The sequence below is a fragment of the Mustelus asterias genome, chromosome 14, assembly GCF_964213995.1.
Source record: "Mustelus asterias chromosome 14, sMusAst1.hap1.1, whole genome shotgun sequence".
Classification (NCBI taxonomy): domain Eukaryota; kingdom Metazoa; phylum Chordata; class Chondrichthyes; order Carcharhiniformes; family Triakidae; genus Mustelus; species Mustelus asterias.
The window spans coordinates 100,641,354-100,658,140 of NC_135814.1; the positions used below are offsets into that span (position 1 = coordinate 100,641,354).

At 48.2% G+C, this 16,787-nt stretch overlaps 1 protein-coding gene across 1 annotated transcript in view; it reads right to left on the reverse strand.

Moving 5' to 3' along the window:
* Positions 1 to 7,743: 7,743 nt before the first annotated feature.
* Positions 7,744 to 16,787, reverse strand: part of LOC144503909 (thrombospondin-type laminin G domain and EAR repeat-containing protein-like) — a 70,352-nt gene continuing 61,308 nt past the window's right edge. The window contains exons 11-12 of the mRNA XM_078228974.1: positions 12,951 to 13,052; positions 7,744 to 7,897 (exon numbers count right to left, since the gene is read on the reverse strand). Of these exons, the coding sequence (XP_078085100.1) occupies positions 7,744 to 7,897; positions 12,951 to 13,052 (256 nt within the window). The remainder of the gene's footprint in view (positions 7,898 to 12,950; positions 13,053 to 16,787) is intronic.

Sequence of the window (16,787 nt, forward strand, 5' to 3'; positions counted from 1 at the left end):
GAGGAATGGAGGCATAGACTATTTTCTAAATGGGAAAATGCTTAGGAAATCAGAAACACAAAGGGACTTGGGAGTCATTGTTCAAGATTCTTTTAAGGTTAACGTGCAGGTTCAGTCGGTAGTTAGGAAGGCAAATGCAATGTTAGTTAGCATTCATGTCGAGAGGGCTAGAATACAAGAGCAGGGATGTACTTCTGAGGCTGTATAAGGCCCTGGTCAGACCCCATTTGGAGTATTGTGAGCAGTTTTGGGCCCCATACCTAAGGAAGGATGAGCTGGCCTTGGAAAGGGTCCAGAGGAGGTTCGCAAGAATGATCCCTGGAATGAAGAGCTTGTCATATGAGGAACGGTTGAGGACTCTGGGTCTGCACTCGTTGGAGTTTAGAAGGATGAGGGGGGGATCTTATTGAAACTTACAGGATACTGCGAGGCCTGGATAGAGTGGACATGGAGAGGATGTTTCCACTAGTAGGAAAAACTAGAACCAGAGGGAACAACCTCAGGCTAAAGGGACAATCCTTTAAAACAGAGATGAGGAGGAATTTCTTCAGCCAGAGAGTGATGAATCTGTGGAACTCTTTGTTGTAGAAGGCTGTGGAGACCAGGTCATTGAGTGTCTTTAAGACAGAGATAGATAGGGTTCTTGATTAATAAGGGGATTGGGGTTATGGGGAAAAGGCAGGAGAATGGGGATGAGAAAAATATCAGCCATGATTGAATGGCAGAGCAGACTTGATGGGCCGAGTGGTCTAATTCTGCTCCTATGGCTAAGTCTTATGGTCTTATATATGGTGTTAATAAGAACATAAGACATGTTCTTCTGTGTAAAGACATTAATTCTGTCATCTATTGACCACAGTGCGATAAAGAGCAGCTGAGATGAAATTAAATGTGATTACCGTCCCCAGAAACATTCTCAATGATTGGCCACACCATAGATAATGGACACATGATTTATTCTAGCTTTATTCAAACTTTAGTCTTTAAAGCGTATATATTATATGAAATAAATACATTGCTTTCTCTAATTGACCAGAGCACCATGTTCGTAGAATCGTACGGCACAGGAGGAGACCCTTCTGCCCATCAGGTCTGTACTGGCTCTTCGATGGAGCTGTCCTATTCATCCCAGGCGCCCGCTCTTTCCCCGCAGGCAGGTGAAATCTCCCCTTTCGGGTTTTCACCCAGTCCCCTTTCGGATGTTAAGTCCAAATCTGCTTCCGTTGCCTTTCAGGCAGCACATAACACGCTACGGAATTAAAAACATCTCCTCATCTCCCTCTTCCACTGCTTTTCTCAATCGCCCCAAATCGGTCTCCTTTGATTACCATGGAAACAGTCTCTCCCTATACACGCTGTCAAAACCCCTCACACTTTTGAACACCTGCATTCAATCGCCCCTTAATCTGCTCCACTCTCACGAGAACAATATTGTGGTTTGAAAGACAGTGGGGCGACCTTACCAAAAAAAAGTCTAAGTCGCGAGCGAGCGTGAACACGGGAGGGTTTCAGATTCATTTTTTCAGCGTGGCCACAAGTCCAATCTTATGCCACCTTGTTAAAAAAAAAGCCAAATCTGTTTCCCGCCAATAGGGTGAGGGGGTGGGGCCTAAGCTCACCGGAAAGCCAGCAGCTCACAGTGGAGGGTACAATCGCACATGCGCATATCTCTCTGTTCTATTTAACAGAACCTCCCTGCAATTGCTGGCCTCCCTGGACGAAGACCCAGCCCTCCACTCCGGAATGATTGAAAAGACAGAATCTTTCATTCTGATATTTACTCTTTAATTTTCTATTCTCTAAGAATAGACAAGTGTGCAAGTCAAGTAGAAAGCACTTTAACATCTGAAGCCTGTCCTATCAGTAACTGCTGGTTTAACAGTAACAAAGATAGTGGAAAGTGTCATCGATAATAATGTTCTTTCCTATCTTGAGTTCTGTATACCACAGTGCATTCCACAGTGTAGGAAACTATCCCTAATATTCATAACCTGGTAGTTGGTGATCAATCATCTCAGTTCCAAGAGTCTCTCAGGGTTAGTGTCCGAGGCCCAACCACCTTCAGCTGCTTCATCAATGACCTTCCCTCCATTGTAAGGTCAGAAGTGAGATGTTCACCAATGACTACACAATGTTCAGCATCAGTCATGACTCATCGGATACTGAAGCATCCCGTGTCCAAATGCAGCAAGATCTGGACAATATCCAGGCTCGGGCTGACAAGTGGCAAGTAACATTCGCGCCACACAAGTGCCAGCCAACTTGAGAGAATCTAACCAGCTCCTCTTGACATTCAATGGCATTACAATAGAACCATAGAATCCCGACAGTGCAGAAGGAGGCCATTCGCCCATGAATCTGCACCTACTCTCTGAAAGAGCATCTTACCCAAGCACACCAGGCCACACCCCTTGGACAATCCACCTGACTCGCACATCTTTAGACACGAAGGGGCAATTTAGCATGGCCAATCCACCTAAACTGCACATCTTTGGACACTAAGGGACAATTTAGCATGGCCAATCCACCTAACCCACACATCTTTGGACAGTAAGGGGCAATTTAGCATGGCCATACCACCTAACCCGCACATCTTTGGACACTAAGGGGCAATTTAGCATGGCCAATCCACCTAACCTGCACATCTTTGGACACTAAGAGGCAATTTAGCATGGCCAATCCACCTAACCTACACATCTTTGGACACTAAGAGGCAATTTAGCATGGCCAATCCACCTAACCTGCACATCTTTGGACACTAAGAGGCAATTTAGCATGGCCAATCCACCTAACCTGCACATCTTTGGACATTTAGGGGCAATTTAGCATGGCCAATCCACCTAAACTGCACATCTTTGGACACTAAGGGACAATTTAGCATGGCCAATCCACCTAAACTGCACATCTTTGGACACTAAGGGACAATTTAGCATGGCCAATCCACCTAACCTGCACATCTTTGGACACTAAGAGGCAATTTAGCATGGCCAATCCCCCTAACCTACACATCTTTGGAGTGTGGGAGGAAACCGGAGCACCCGGAGGAAACCCATGCAGACACAGGGAGAACGTGCAGACTCCACACCGACAGTGACCCGACGCTGGAACTGAACCTGGGTCCCTGGTGCTGTGAGGCAGCAGTGCTAACCACTGTGCCACCGTGTCATGTTGCAGAGATGCTCGTTTGCAGTCTCGATTCCTGCTAATGTTTCTCTTTACCCAGCCCCCCCTCCCTTCCCCCAGCCCCCAGATGCTTGCAACAAGAAGGAGACTCACTGGGGGGAATTGGAAGTTGCTGACAGGTTCACAACCGGACAAGTTTGACCGATATCTTTTCAGAGCCTAAGCTGTCTGGGATGTACTATAGCATGTGCTGGCTCGGAGTTATACTGCACACAGCGACAGGCCCCAAAGAAAAACATCGACACATAATCTGGGCATTAGAGTGTCATTTTGAATGTTTAATCATTCTTTTAAAAGATATTGAATTCCCATTAAATAAATAAATCGGAAATGGTTCATGTTACTTGCAGAGAAAGAGGCAACAGAACACGGGACAGTGTTTCTAACAATGTGGATAACCATGGGATTGTAAAAAATAATATCCAGTCACAGTTAAACCAGAAAATACACGTATAAACCATCCTTCACAGGAGAGGCAGTGGTGTAGTGGTATTGACAGTGGACTAGTAATCCAGAGAGCCAGGGTAATGTTCAGGGGACCCGGGTTCAGATCCCACCACGGCAGATGGTGAAATTCAAATTCAATAAATATCTGGAATTAAGAATCTACTGGTGACCAGGAAACCATGGGGAAAAACCCATCTGGTTCACTAATGTCCTTTAGGGAAGGAAATCTGCCGTCCTTACCTGGTCTGGCCTACATGTGACTCCAGAGCCACAGCAATGTGGTTGACTCTCAAATTCCCTCAGGGATGGGCAATACCGGCCCAGCCAGCGACGCCCATATCCCATGAACAAATTTATTTAAAAACCCAGTGAGGAGGGAGTTGGGGTGGGTGGGTGGGGTGGGAGGGGGGTGGGTGGGTGTTGAGGACCTCCTTGAAAGGCTGTTCCTGGGCCTGGCTACCAACAGGACCAGATAGCGGGCGGTCTAGGAAGTTGTCCAACACGACTCTCTGCCCCTCTACTGCGGGGGTGCCCTTGGCCGGGGGACCCTGAGAGTGTCCACTGTCATGTCTCAGGCATTGTGCGCAGTTTTGGTGTCCTTATCTGAGGAAGGATGTCCTATAGAGGGAGTGCAGCAAAGGTTTACCAGGCTGATTCCTGGGATGGCAGGTCTGTCATATGAGGAGAGACTAAGTCGGTTAGGATTATATTCACTGGAGTTTAGGAGAGTGAGAGGGAGTCTCATAGAAACTTATAAAATTCTAACAGAATTAGACAGGGTAGATTCAGAAAGAATGTTCCCGATGGTGGAGGAGTCCAGAACTCGGGGTCATAGTTTGAGGATAAGTAGGAAACATTTTAAGACTGAGATGAGGAGAAATGTCTTCACCCTGTAACGATTTTAATCAGGCAATTGAGGTTTGCCTGCTTGGATATGAACTCCCTGATTAAGGGCCAAATTGATGGTTTGGTTGGCGAAAAAGATTGGCCAAATTGATGGACCAATCAGGGAGCCCCATGCTCTGTATTTAACCAGGCGTGTCAGTTCCTCTGGCACTCCGGGTGGGGACTGCGCACTGAGCGCGCTCTGTATAATGTTGCTGGATCTTGTAGATAAAGGAATTTGGTGAAGGGTCTTTCACCTCCGAGGACATATTACAACCCAGAGGGTGGTCAATGTGTGGAATTCACTAGCATAGAAAGTAGTTGAGGCCAAAACGTTGTGTGGTTTCAAGAAGAAATTAGATGTAGCTCTTGGGGCTAAAGGGATCAAGGGATATGGGAGGAAGGGGGGAATCAGGATATTGAATTTGATGATCAGCCACGATCATAATGAATGGCAGAGCAGGATCGGAGGGCCGAATGGCCTACTCCTGCTTCTAGTTTCTATGTTTCCATGACCTGTGGGCCCCATGGGGGCTGGGGTATTGTCAGTCCTCCAGGAAGGCCATTTCATAGAATCATAGAAACCCTACAGTGCAGAAAGAGGCCATTTGGCCCATCCAGTCTGCACCGACCACAATCCCACCCAGGCCCTACCCCCATATCCCTACATATTTACCTGCTAATCCCTCTAACCTACGCATCTCAGGACACGAAGGGGCAATTTTAACATGGCCAATCAACCTAACCCGCACATCTTTGGACTGTGGGAGGAAACCGGAGCACCCGAAGGAAACCCACGCAGACACGAGGAGAATGTGCAAACTCCACCCAGACAGTGACCCAAGCCGGGAATCGAATCCGGGTCCCTGGAGCTGTGAAGCAGCAGTGCTAACCACTGTGCTACCGTGCCGCCCTGGAATTTGGAATCATAGAATCCAAAATTTGATTTGTTCAGCCCCCTCTCAAGTTTTGAATTTTTAGAAAAATTATCCCACCAGAGGCTGTCGCCAAATCCCCCCCCCTATTCCCCACTCCCATCACCGCGCCCCCACCCCCGCACCTCATTGCTTGCATTTTGTTTAATTTGGTTTACCAGGAGTACATAAACCATCCTTCATTCATAACCATTCAAATTTGTAAAAAAAAGGAGAATAATGTTTTCATCGTTACGTTACTAAAGTAAACCCAGGCCGGGATTCTCCCATGTGGGTGCCCCCCGCCCCCCCGCTCCCCCCCTCCACCCCCACTACCCCCACCCCCCCTCGCCGGCCGCCATCTGGAATGAGAATTTGGGCACTCCTCCACTCGCTGCCAGGGGGGCTGGAGAATCCCAACTGCGGGCGAGTTCGGAGTCTTCCAGCCCTGGTGTGTGGCAAGTCCTGTATAGTTTCGAATACCCTGTACAAACACACCGTACGGAAAGACAAAGGCACCTCTCTCATACGGGATCCCTGAGCTGGTAGTTCCAATTTAGGTAGCTACGAACCGAGACGTGATGAGGAACTCTGGATATATACGACGACTCTCTCGCTGTGTGTAGCTTCCTGTTGTACTGCGGATGGGCAATCCAATAAAATCACAGTTTGGTTCTCTCTCCACTGGTACTGTTTGGTTTTCGGGCCTAGGTAGCAGTAAACAGACAACTGGCCCACTCCCTGTTCACTATATTACTGAGCAGCTGTTTCATACATCTGGAAATAAAACACCATTGGGATGGAAGGATTAACGAAGGTCAAAGGCAGCCGGAATGTTCCCTGTCTCCTGGTCTTTCCGTCTCACAGTATTCCACCCAGAAGTGATTCCAGGATTGAGGTTGTAACCGGAGGGCCTCCAGCCTCACAATCCGCCAATTTGCTGCATTGTGAGATACAGCTCTGCTCTCTGTGAGGACGAAGCTCCTCCTGTACTTTACACTGGACCTGGAGAGCTGAAATCACATCCTTTAAATAGTTTCCGCAATGGCCTTGGAGTCCTGAGGTTGTCAAGAGCTTCTGTGCAGCCCAGCTATGCAACAATCTGAAAATGCAGAGTAACTCGGTGCAAAGTAACACCAGCCCTGAGGAGGATGTAACAGCGGCAATGGGGAGACCCGCTCCCCCATTCTGTTCATGAGGTCCACGCATAACTTGATACATCCATGGCGCAGTCTTGATGCTGATATGAATGTGTGAGTGTGTGTGTGTGTGTGTATGTCTGTATCTGTGTCTGTTTGTGTGTGTCTATATGTGTGTGTGTGTGAGTATGTATGTGTGAGTGTGTGTGTGTGAGTGTGTGTGTGTGTATGTCTGTATCTGTGTCTGTTTGTGTGTGTCTATATGTGTGTGAGTATGTATGTGTGAGTGAGTGTGTGTGTGTGAGTGTGACTGTGTGAGTGTGTGTGTGCGTGAATGCGTGTGTGTGAGTGTGTGTGTGAGTGTGTGTGTACGAGTGTGTGTGTGAGTTTGGATGTGTGAGTGTGTGTGAGTGTGTGTGTGAGTGTGTGTGTGTGTGTGTGTACGAGTGTGTGTGTGAGTTTGGATGTGTGTGTGAGTGTGTGTGTGTGTGAGTGTGAGTGTGTGTGAGTGTGTGTGAGTGTGTGTGTGTGTGTGTGTGTGTCTGTGAGTGTGTGTGTGCGTGAATGCGTGAGTGTGTGTGAGTGTGTGTGTGTGTGCATGTGTGTCCATGTTTGTGTGTTTTGGGGCAATGCCATATTTAGAGATTTATATAAATAAATAAAGGCCATACAGTGCCCGGATTCCTCGCCCGTTCAGTAACACCATCATCATGTCTCATTTCTCCAATCATCATCACCCCGAGTGCGGCGCCCCCCCTCCGCCACCCCGCCCCCCGCACCCCCCATCGCAATCAGCCAGAATTCCCAGCTGCTGATTCCTGGCCGCACCAGCTAAAGGTTTGAGGAGAAAATTTGTCAAGGTTCTGGAAAGGAAAAACCGACTGCGGCTTCTTTATGTTGTTCACAACATCACTTCGTGCCCCAGGCTTCCTCCCGCAGTGCGGCCTCCCGATCTTCCTTTGCGATCGCTCCAGATGTCGCGTCTTGGGATTGAGCAGAGCTTTTGAACACAAAGAAGCTCTCCAATCAGGGTCATCATTCCCGCTGACACCTCGTAACCGAGGGAACCCACTCGGACGGCCTTGTGCGCGACCGGCCCTTGGGTCTAAGAGCTTCCTGCGTTGAATCCAATTCCTTCCCTGCGGCCACTGGCCATTGACTGAATTGTCTCTCGGTCAATAGGTCTTAAGTTTCAGCACTTTGGAAATCCGTTCCTTCGCACTGGAATAGATGAGGTACGAGCCATCAGCCGTGTTGAACTTTTCCCAATCCGTGCATCCATATGTTGGGAGCCGGTGAACCGGGACAAAGCTTTCATAACCCTGCCACCTGCAAGAGGAAAAAAAGCCTCTTAGCAATCGTGTCAATTCTTTTGTCTTTAAATTCTGCCCTCAGTCACGAATATGCATTTACAGAGTGACTTCAATGCAGGTACACATCCGCACTGGAATAGTATCGGACAGAATTTGACCCCGTCAAACTTTACAGCCTCACTCGTCCCGAAACCGTAAAATCCCACCCGAGGTCAACGGACCTCTCCATGTTCCGTCCCTCACCCGTAACCCGATTCCAGTGGCGGGACAGTACATTTCCGGCTATTATTGGGGCTGAATGGCCTCGGTGGTGGCAGTCAGATTATGCCACCCAGTTCCCAGGACGGAATTCTCCCGACTCGCCCGCCATGGGAATTGTAGTGGGCAGGGACACGGACCTCGGGTGGAATTTTCCAGTCTTGGGGGCGAAGGCGGCTGGAAAATCCCACCCCTCCTCTCTTACATGAGGTTTTCACGATCCTGTCTCGCCCGACCTTCCGGCTCAGGCCCCAGGCGGGCAGGATCCGAGCCCATCACCGGGGCCTAGTCTCGAGGGCAACTCTGGGCGGGACTGGAAAATACCCCCCCCCCTAGGGACGGGGTGGCATAATCTGACAGTCACACCGAGGCCATTCAGCCCCAATAATGGCCGGAAATTTACCATCCCCTTTATACATAGAAACATAGAAACCCTACAGTGCAGAAGGAGGCCATTCGGCCCATCAAGTCTGCACCGACCACAATCCCACCCAGGCCCTACCCCCACATATTTACCCGCTAATCCCTCTAACCTACGCATCTCAGGACTCTAAGGGGCAATTTTTAACCTGGCCAATCAACCTAACCCGCACATCTTTGGACTGTGGGAGGAAACCGGAGCACCCGGAGGAAACCCACGCAGACACGAGGAGAATGTGCAAACTCCACACAGACAGTGACCCGAGCCGGGAATCGAACCCGGGACCCTGGAGCTGTGAAGCAGCCAGTGCTAACCACTGTGCTACCGTGCCGCCCATGGTATGTCGCACTATCTCCTGTAAACCCTGCGGGCGGGGAGGGGGGGGGGGGGGAGGGGGGAAGGCCCAGCAAAGATGAAGGATTCTTGACAGGCCCGGGGAAAGGTGAGTGTATGAGGTAAGTCAATAGAATTTGGTGGAGGTTTAGGAACTTTGGAATTAGGAGCGAGAGTAGGCCATTCAGCCCTTCGAGCCTGCTCCACCATTCTATCTGATCATGGCTGATCTCCATCTCATCCAACTCCATTGCGCTGCCTTTTCCCCTTAGCCCTTCATCCCGCTTTTGATCAAATATTGATCTATCCCTTTATTGAATCCATTGGTTGATTCTGCACCCACTGCACTCTGGGGCAGTGAGTTTGTGGCATCCTTTGTATGGTTTGCTTCAGTTAAGAGACTTCATTTTACGATATTTCCGTCTATGTAACTAACTATGTTAAACTTTAAAGCTAACTTGGCCACATTTTAAAAGCTGGGAATTCTGGGATGAGCTTAGAAATTGACTGCATTTGAAAATACAATGTTAGCAGAAATGACTAAAGAAAGTTTATTATAGCCACACAGCTGCCAATTCTTTATGTAAGTTGGAGACTGTGTGTGCCCAGTTCTTTCAATAACATTTATATAGCATTTTTACCTAAAGGAATAGAATATAAAGGTAAGGAAGTATTGTTGCAACTATGCAAGGCATTGGTGAGGCCGCACCTGGAGTATTGTGCACAGTTTTGGTCCCCTTATTTGGGGAAAGATGTAGTGGCATTGGAGGCAGTTCAGAGGAGGTTCATAGATTGATTCCAGAGATGGGGGGTTTGTCGTATGAAGAGAGACTGAACAGTTTAGGCCGATACTCTCTGGAATTTAGAAGAATGAGGGGAGATCAAATTGAGGCTTACAAGATGATAAAAGGTGTGGATAAAGTAGACGTGGAGCGGATGCTTCCTCTTGTGGGGCATTCTAGGACGAGAGGTCACAGTCTTAGGATAAGGGGCAGCAAATTTAAAACAGAGTTGGGGAGAAACTACTTCTCCCAAAGGGTTGTGAATCTGTGGAATTCGCTGTCCCAAAGTGCGGTGGATGCTGGGACAGTGAGTAAATCTAAGGAGGAGTTGGACAGATTTTTAATTGGTAATGGGTTGAAGGGTTATGGGGAGAAGGCAGGAAAATGGGGATGAGGAGCATATCAGCCATGATCGAATGGCAGAGCGGACTCGATGGGCCGAATGGCCTAATTCTGCTCCTATATCTTATGAACACAGATAAGAATTCATATATTGTAGTAACAGTTATCCGTTGAGTCCTGTGCAATGGTTAGATCAAGTCTGTATCAGGAATAGCTTCTGCTGGTCCCTCTCTCTTTTCTCTCCAGTAAATCAGTCTTTTTCACTTCCGACATATTAATTTTAAACGATGCTCAATAAAAGAAGTTTAACTTCGGACCTGTGCGGCCTCCGTCTATTCTAAGAAATGAACAGATCCTCCAGAGTTCCATAGATTCACAACCCTCTGTGAGAAGTAGCTTCTCCTTATCTATGTCTTGAACCCCCCCCCCTCCCCCCCTCTTACTCTACAACTGTGACCTCTTGTCCTAGGCTGTTCCAGAAGGGGGAACATTTGGTTAACATTTACTTTATCAATCCTGTTGAGTATTTTATATCCCTCAATCCCCTCATTCTTCTGCACTCCAGTGAGTACAAGCCTAAGCTACTCAACCCCTCCTCATACAACAGCCCCTGGAATCAATCTAGTGAATCTCTTCTGAACTGCCTCCAATGCCACCACATCCTTCCTCCAAGAAGGTGACCAAAACTGGACACAGTTTGCCTAGTGTGGTCTCACCAATGACTTATGAAATTGTAACAACGCTTCTCTACTTTTATACTCTAGATCCTTTGCAATAAATGCCAAGATCCCATTTACCTTCCTTACAACATTCTGCACCCATACCCACTTTCTGAGACTCATGCGCAAGGACACCCGGATCCCTCTGCACCTACGCCCTTTGAATCTGTTTCCCATTTAAATTTGCCCTCTTATTTTCCAGCCAAAATAGATAACCTCACATTTACCCACATTAAACTCCATCTGCCAGATTCTATTCCCTTAGCCTGTCAATATTCATCGGTAAACCTTTTATCCCCTCATCACAGCCTGCTTTTCCACTTATTTCCGTGTCGTCACTAAATTTCACTATGTTACATTCTGTCCCTGCTTGTAGATCATTGATATAGATTGTAAATAGTTGTGGTCCAAGGACTGAACCCTGTGGGACCTCACTAGTTACAGATCGCCAACTGGAGAAAGACCCATTTATCCCAACCCTCTGCTTTCTATCAGTCCAAGCCGCTGCTCTACCCGCAACCCCTTGGGATCTAACCTTCTGGATCAGTGTCTTGTTTAGCAGCTTATCAAATGCCCTCTGGAAGTCCAGATAGATCACATCCACAGGATCCCCGTTATCTACCTTGCTGGTTACATCCCCAAAGAACTCTAGCAGGTTTGTCAAACAAGACTTGCCCTTCACAAAACCGTGCGACACCAATGAGTTGAGCTTTGCTTTTCCAGATGCTCAGTTATCTCACCCCTCAATGATTGACTCCAGCAACTTTCCCACCACAATGGGCAAGCTGACTGCTCTGTAGTTTCCCACTTTTTGCCTCTCTCCTTTCTTGACTAAGGGTGTCACATTAACATGTTTCCAGTCCATCAGTACCTTTCCGGAATCCAGGGAATTTTGGAATATTGAAACTAATGCTGTCACCTCCTGTAACACCCGAGGGTGCAGGCCATCAGGTCCCAGGGACTTATCTACTTCTAAACCCTTCAGTTTACTAAGTACCTGCTCCCTGGTCATAGTAACTTCACCAAGTTCCATTGTATTAGCCACAGGTTTTGGGACAGAATTACTATCTTCTACTGTGAAGGCAGAGACAAAGTATTGCCAACTCCAAAGATGTGCGGGTTAGGTTGATTGGCCATGCTAAATTGTCCCTCAGTGTCCAAAGATGTACGAGTTAGGTGGATTGGCTATGCTAAATTGGCCCTTAGTGTCCAAAGATGTACGGGTTAGGTGGATTGGCCATGCTAAATTGGCCCTTAGTGTCCAAAGATGTACGGGTTAGGTGGATTGGCTATGCTAAATTGGCCCTTAGTGTCCAAAGATGTACGGGTTAGGTGGATTGGCCATGCTAGATTGCCCCTTAATGTCCAAAGATGTGTAGGTTAGAGGATTAGTGGATAAATCTGTGGGATTGTTGGGATATGGCCTGGGTGGAATGCTCTATCGGAGAGTCAGTGCAGAATCGATGGGCCAAATGGCCTCCTTCTGCACTGTAGGGATTCTATGTCCAGCAGTTTGCAGCCCTTTGCTGCCGCGGCTTCTCCAGCTCTTACTACAACATGGCTGCTTGATGATTCTGCTGTGGAGATGCCGGCGTTGGACTGGGGTAAACACAGTAAGAAGTTTAACAACACCAGGTTAAAGTCCAACAGGTTTACAGAAGGGGCTTAGAGCTCCGAAAGCTTGTGTGGCTTTTGCTACCAAATAAACCTGTTGGACTTTAACCTGGTGTTGTTAAACTTCTTACTGATGATTCTGCCCCAGAGAGGACTCCATCCTCTGGGGTGATCGCTCACTCTCGGTTCCCATTGGTCCCTCTTCTGCTGTGCTGTCTTAAAGAGACAGGCCCCCCAATCTCTGCAGATCTTACTGGATGAAAGCGAGGTGGAGAGTCAGTCACGGGTTAGGGAGGGAATTCCAGAGCGTAGGCCCAAGGCAGCTGAAGGAATGGCCACCAATGTTGGAGCGATTAAAATCGAGAATGTTTAAGAAGTCAGAATGGGAGCAGGTCAGAGATCTCAGAGAGCTGCAGCTCTGAAGGAATTACAGAGCGGCCGAGGTTGTGAAGTGATTTAAAGTCAAGGATTTTAAAATTGAGGTAGAGGGAGACCAGGAGCCGACGCAGGTCAGTGGCACAGGGACGGTAAGCGAATGGGGTTCCGCGCAAGTCACCTTAGGGCCCTGATGCTCTCACCTGCGTTAGGCAGTGCACTCACCTGTAGATAACACTGTTTAAAAAAAACTTGGAGCCATCAAACGAGTTCGCCACCACCAGGAAGCTGTCATCGCCCACAGTGAAGAACTCCCAGTCAACCGCACTGTAACAGAAAGGAGGCCAGAGGCCGTCAGATCATTACACAGGCCCAATGCACTACTGCAAGCTCTCATATCCCACTCACTCATGGCTCTTAGAACAGCACAGTGGCACAGTGGTTAGCACTGCTGCCTCACAGCGCCAGGGACCAGGTTTGATTCTCGGCTTGGGTCACTGTCTGTGTGGAGTTTGCACATTCTCCCCGTGTCTACGTGGGTTTCCTCCGGGTGCTCCGGTTTCTTCCCACAGTCCAAAGCTGTGCAGGTTAGGTGGATTGGCCTTGCTAAATTGCCCCTAGTGTCAAGGGGATTAGCAGGGTAAATATGTGGGGATAGGGCCTGGGTGGGATTGTGGTCAGTGCAGACTCGATGGGCTGGATGGCCTCCTTCTGCACTGCAGGAATCTATGATTCGATAACAGGCTCAAGGGGCTGAATGGCCTATAAAAGGATCCTACTTAAGCTGAGCTCTGTTTGCAAAGACTTCATTTTAAGATATTTCTGCCTATATAACTAACTCTGCTCAGCTTAAAAAAATTAATGAACTCTGACTACATTTTAAAACTCAGAAGGCATGCTGGGTTTGATAAAAATTGACCACATTCCTGAAAAGTACACAGCAAGCAAAACAAGTTTTGACAACAACTGCGAGACCCTTCTTTTCAGACAGAGACAGGCTGCAAGGACGCACAATAACAAGATAAGAACTAACATATAGTTTGGGACCATGTGTTCAGTTTGTTTGTTTCGAGAACCTGCCCAGTACAATACAGTACAGCTTTTTTCTTTCTTTTGGCTTTTGTAATGATTTAATTTCTTTATGTTCTGTTCAATAAAAGAAATTCATTTAACTCCGTACCAGTTGCTGTCCCTGTCTTTTCAAAGGAATGGATGGACCCAACACTTGTTTTTTTTTCCCCACGTGCTTTCTACGGATATGAAGAGGTAAAGGGTAAAGACTCACTTGAGGTCTGGAAAACTGCGAGGGGGTCTGGATGGATTAGGCAGGAAGGGCGAGATTTTAAGGCCTCGCTCGACCTGAGGCCCGCCCGAGGTTAAGGGACCTTCCCATTGCCCGTCCCTCGCCCGCTCCGATTCCCCTGGCGGGCGGGCAGTAGAATTCCGGTGGAAAGCTCTATTTATTCCCCTTGGTTGAGGAATCCCTAACAGGGGGAGTAGATTCAAGATGACAGGTAAAAGGATTAGACGGCATTTGAGGGGAGAATCTTTTCACCCAGAGGGTGGTGGAGTTCTAGAAGTTTCTGTTGGAAAGCAGGAGAGGCAGAAACCTTCATCACATTTAAAGATGGGAGTGACTTTTTAAAAAATTCGTCCGTGGGACATGGGCGTCGCTGGTTGGGCCAAAATTTATTGCCCATCCGTGAGGGCAGTTTGGAGTCAACCCCATTGCTGTGGGTCTGGAGTCACGTGTAGGCCAGACCGGGTAAGGACAGCAGATTTCATAGAATCCCTACAGCGCAGAACGAGGCCACTCGGCCCATCGAGTCTGCACCGACAACAATCCCACCCCAGGCCCTATTCCCATAACCCGATATATTTAGCCTGCTAATCCCCGGACACTAAGGGACAACTTAACACGGCCAATGCACCTAACCAGCTCATCTTTCGGACTGTAGGAGGAAACCGGAGCCCCCGGAGGAAACCCACGCAGACACAGGGAGAACATGCAGACTCCACACAGACAGTGACGCGAGGCCGGAATTGAGCCCGGGCCCCGACACTGTGAGGCAGCAGTGCTATGTCACCGTGCGGTCCCAGCCACTAAAGGACATTAGTGAACCAGATGGGTTTTTCTGACAATCGACAATGGTTTCATGGTCATCAGCAGATTCTTAATTCCAGATATTTTTTATTGAATTCAAATTCCACCATCTGCTGTGGCCGGGATTCGAACCCGGGTCCCCAGAACATTAGTTCAGTTGTTGGATTCATAGTCTGTTGATTAAACCACTAGGCCACCACCTCTCCACTTGAAGCAGCGTGAGCTACAAGGCTATGAAGCAAACCGCTGGAAAGCAGGATCAGCAGGTGGACTCTTTGTCAACTGATGATGGGCTGAATAGCCTCCTTCACGCTGGGAATTGCTGTGAGCCTATTGTGGTTTTATGGGTCTGAGGAACACGAGTGGGGAAAAGAGCAGAGAAGGCATGTCCACCAGGTGGTGCTGTTGACTGTAAAACCCAGAACATATCTACACGGGGACAGCAGTCTGTGCTGCTGCCTGTACCACTGTCAATACAGTGAGAGTTTAAACATCACAGACACGGGAAACCATGGGATAAAATTATCATCAACAATATGCAGCAAACTGCAATCGGCAGAGTGCCGAGCGAGCGGCGGGAGCAGATTCAGTTCTTAACTTTAAAAGGGAAATTGGACAGTAAAAGACACACACACACACATTAACACACACATACTCACACACACACGCATTCACACAGTCACACACACACACTCACACACACACGCACTCACACACTCACACAGTCACACACACACTCACACACAGTCACACACACTCACACACAGTCACACACACAGTCACACACACACTCACTCACACACACACTCACACACAGTCACACACACTCACACACAGTCACACACACAGTCACACACACACTCACTCACACACACACTCACACACACACGCACTCACACACTCACACAGTCACACACACAGTCACACACACACTCACTCACACACACACTCACACACACACACAGTCACACACACAGTCACACACACACTCACTCACACACACACTCACACACAGTCACACACACACTCACACACAGTCACACACACACTCACTCACACACACACTCACACACAGTCACACACACTCACACACAGTCACACACACAGTCACACACACACTCACTCACACACACACTCACACACAGTCACACACACTCACACACAGTCACACACACTCACACACACTCACACACAGTCACACACACTCACACACACTCACACACAGTCACACACACTCACACAAAGTCACACACACTCACACACAGTCACACACACTCACACACAGTCACACACACACACTCACACGCATGGACTCACACACATAGAACATAGAAAAGCTACAGCACAAACAGGCCCTTCGGCCCACAAGTTGCGCCGAACATGTCCCTACCTACTAGGCTTACCTATAACCCTCTATCTTACTAACTTCCATGAACTTATCCAAAAGTCTCTTAAAAGACCCTATCGAATCTGCCTCCACCACCACTATCGGCAGTCGATTCCACGCACCCACCACCCTCTGAGTGAAAAACTTACCCCTAACATCTCCTCTGTACCTACTCCCCAGCACCCTAAACCTGTGACCTCTTGTGGCAACCATTCCAGCCCTGGGTAAAAGCCTCTGAGAATCCACTCTATCAATACCCCTCAACATCTTATACACCTCTATCAGGTCACCTCTCATCCTTCGCCTCTCCAAGGAGAAAAGACCGAGCTCTCAACCTATCCTCATAAGGCATGCCATCTAATCCAGGCAACATCCTTGAAAATCTCCTCTGCACCCTTTCTATGGCTTCCACATCCTTTCTGTAATGAGGCGACCAGAACTGGGCACAGTACTCCAGGTGGGGTCTGACCAGGGTCCTATACAGCTGCAGCATTATCTCCCGATTTCTAAACTCAATTCCTCTGTTGATGAAGGCCAGTATTCCATATTACAGCCTCTACCTGCGACGCTG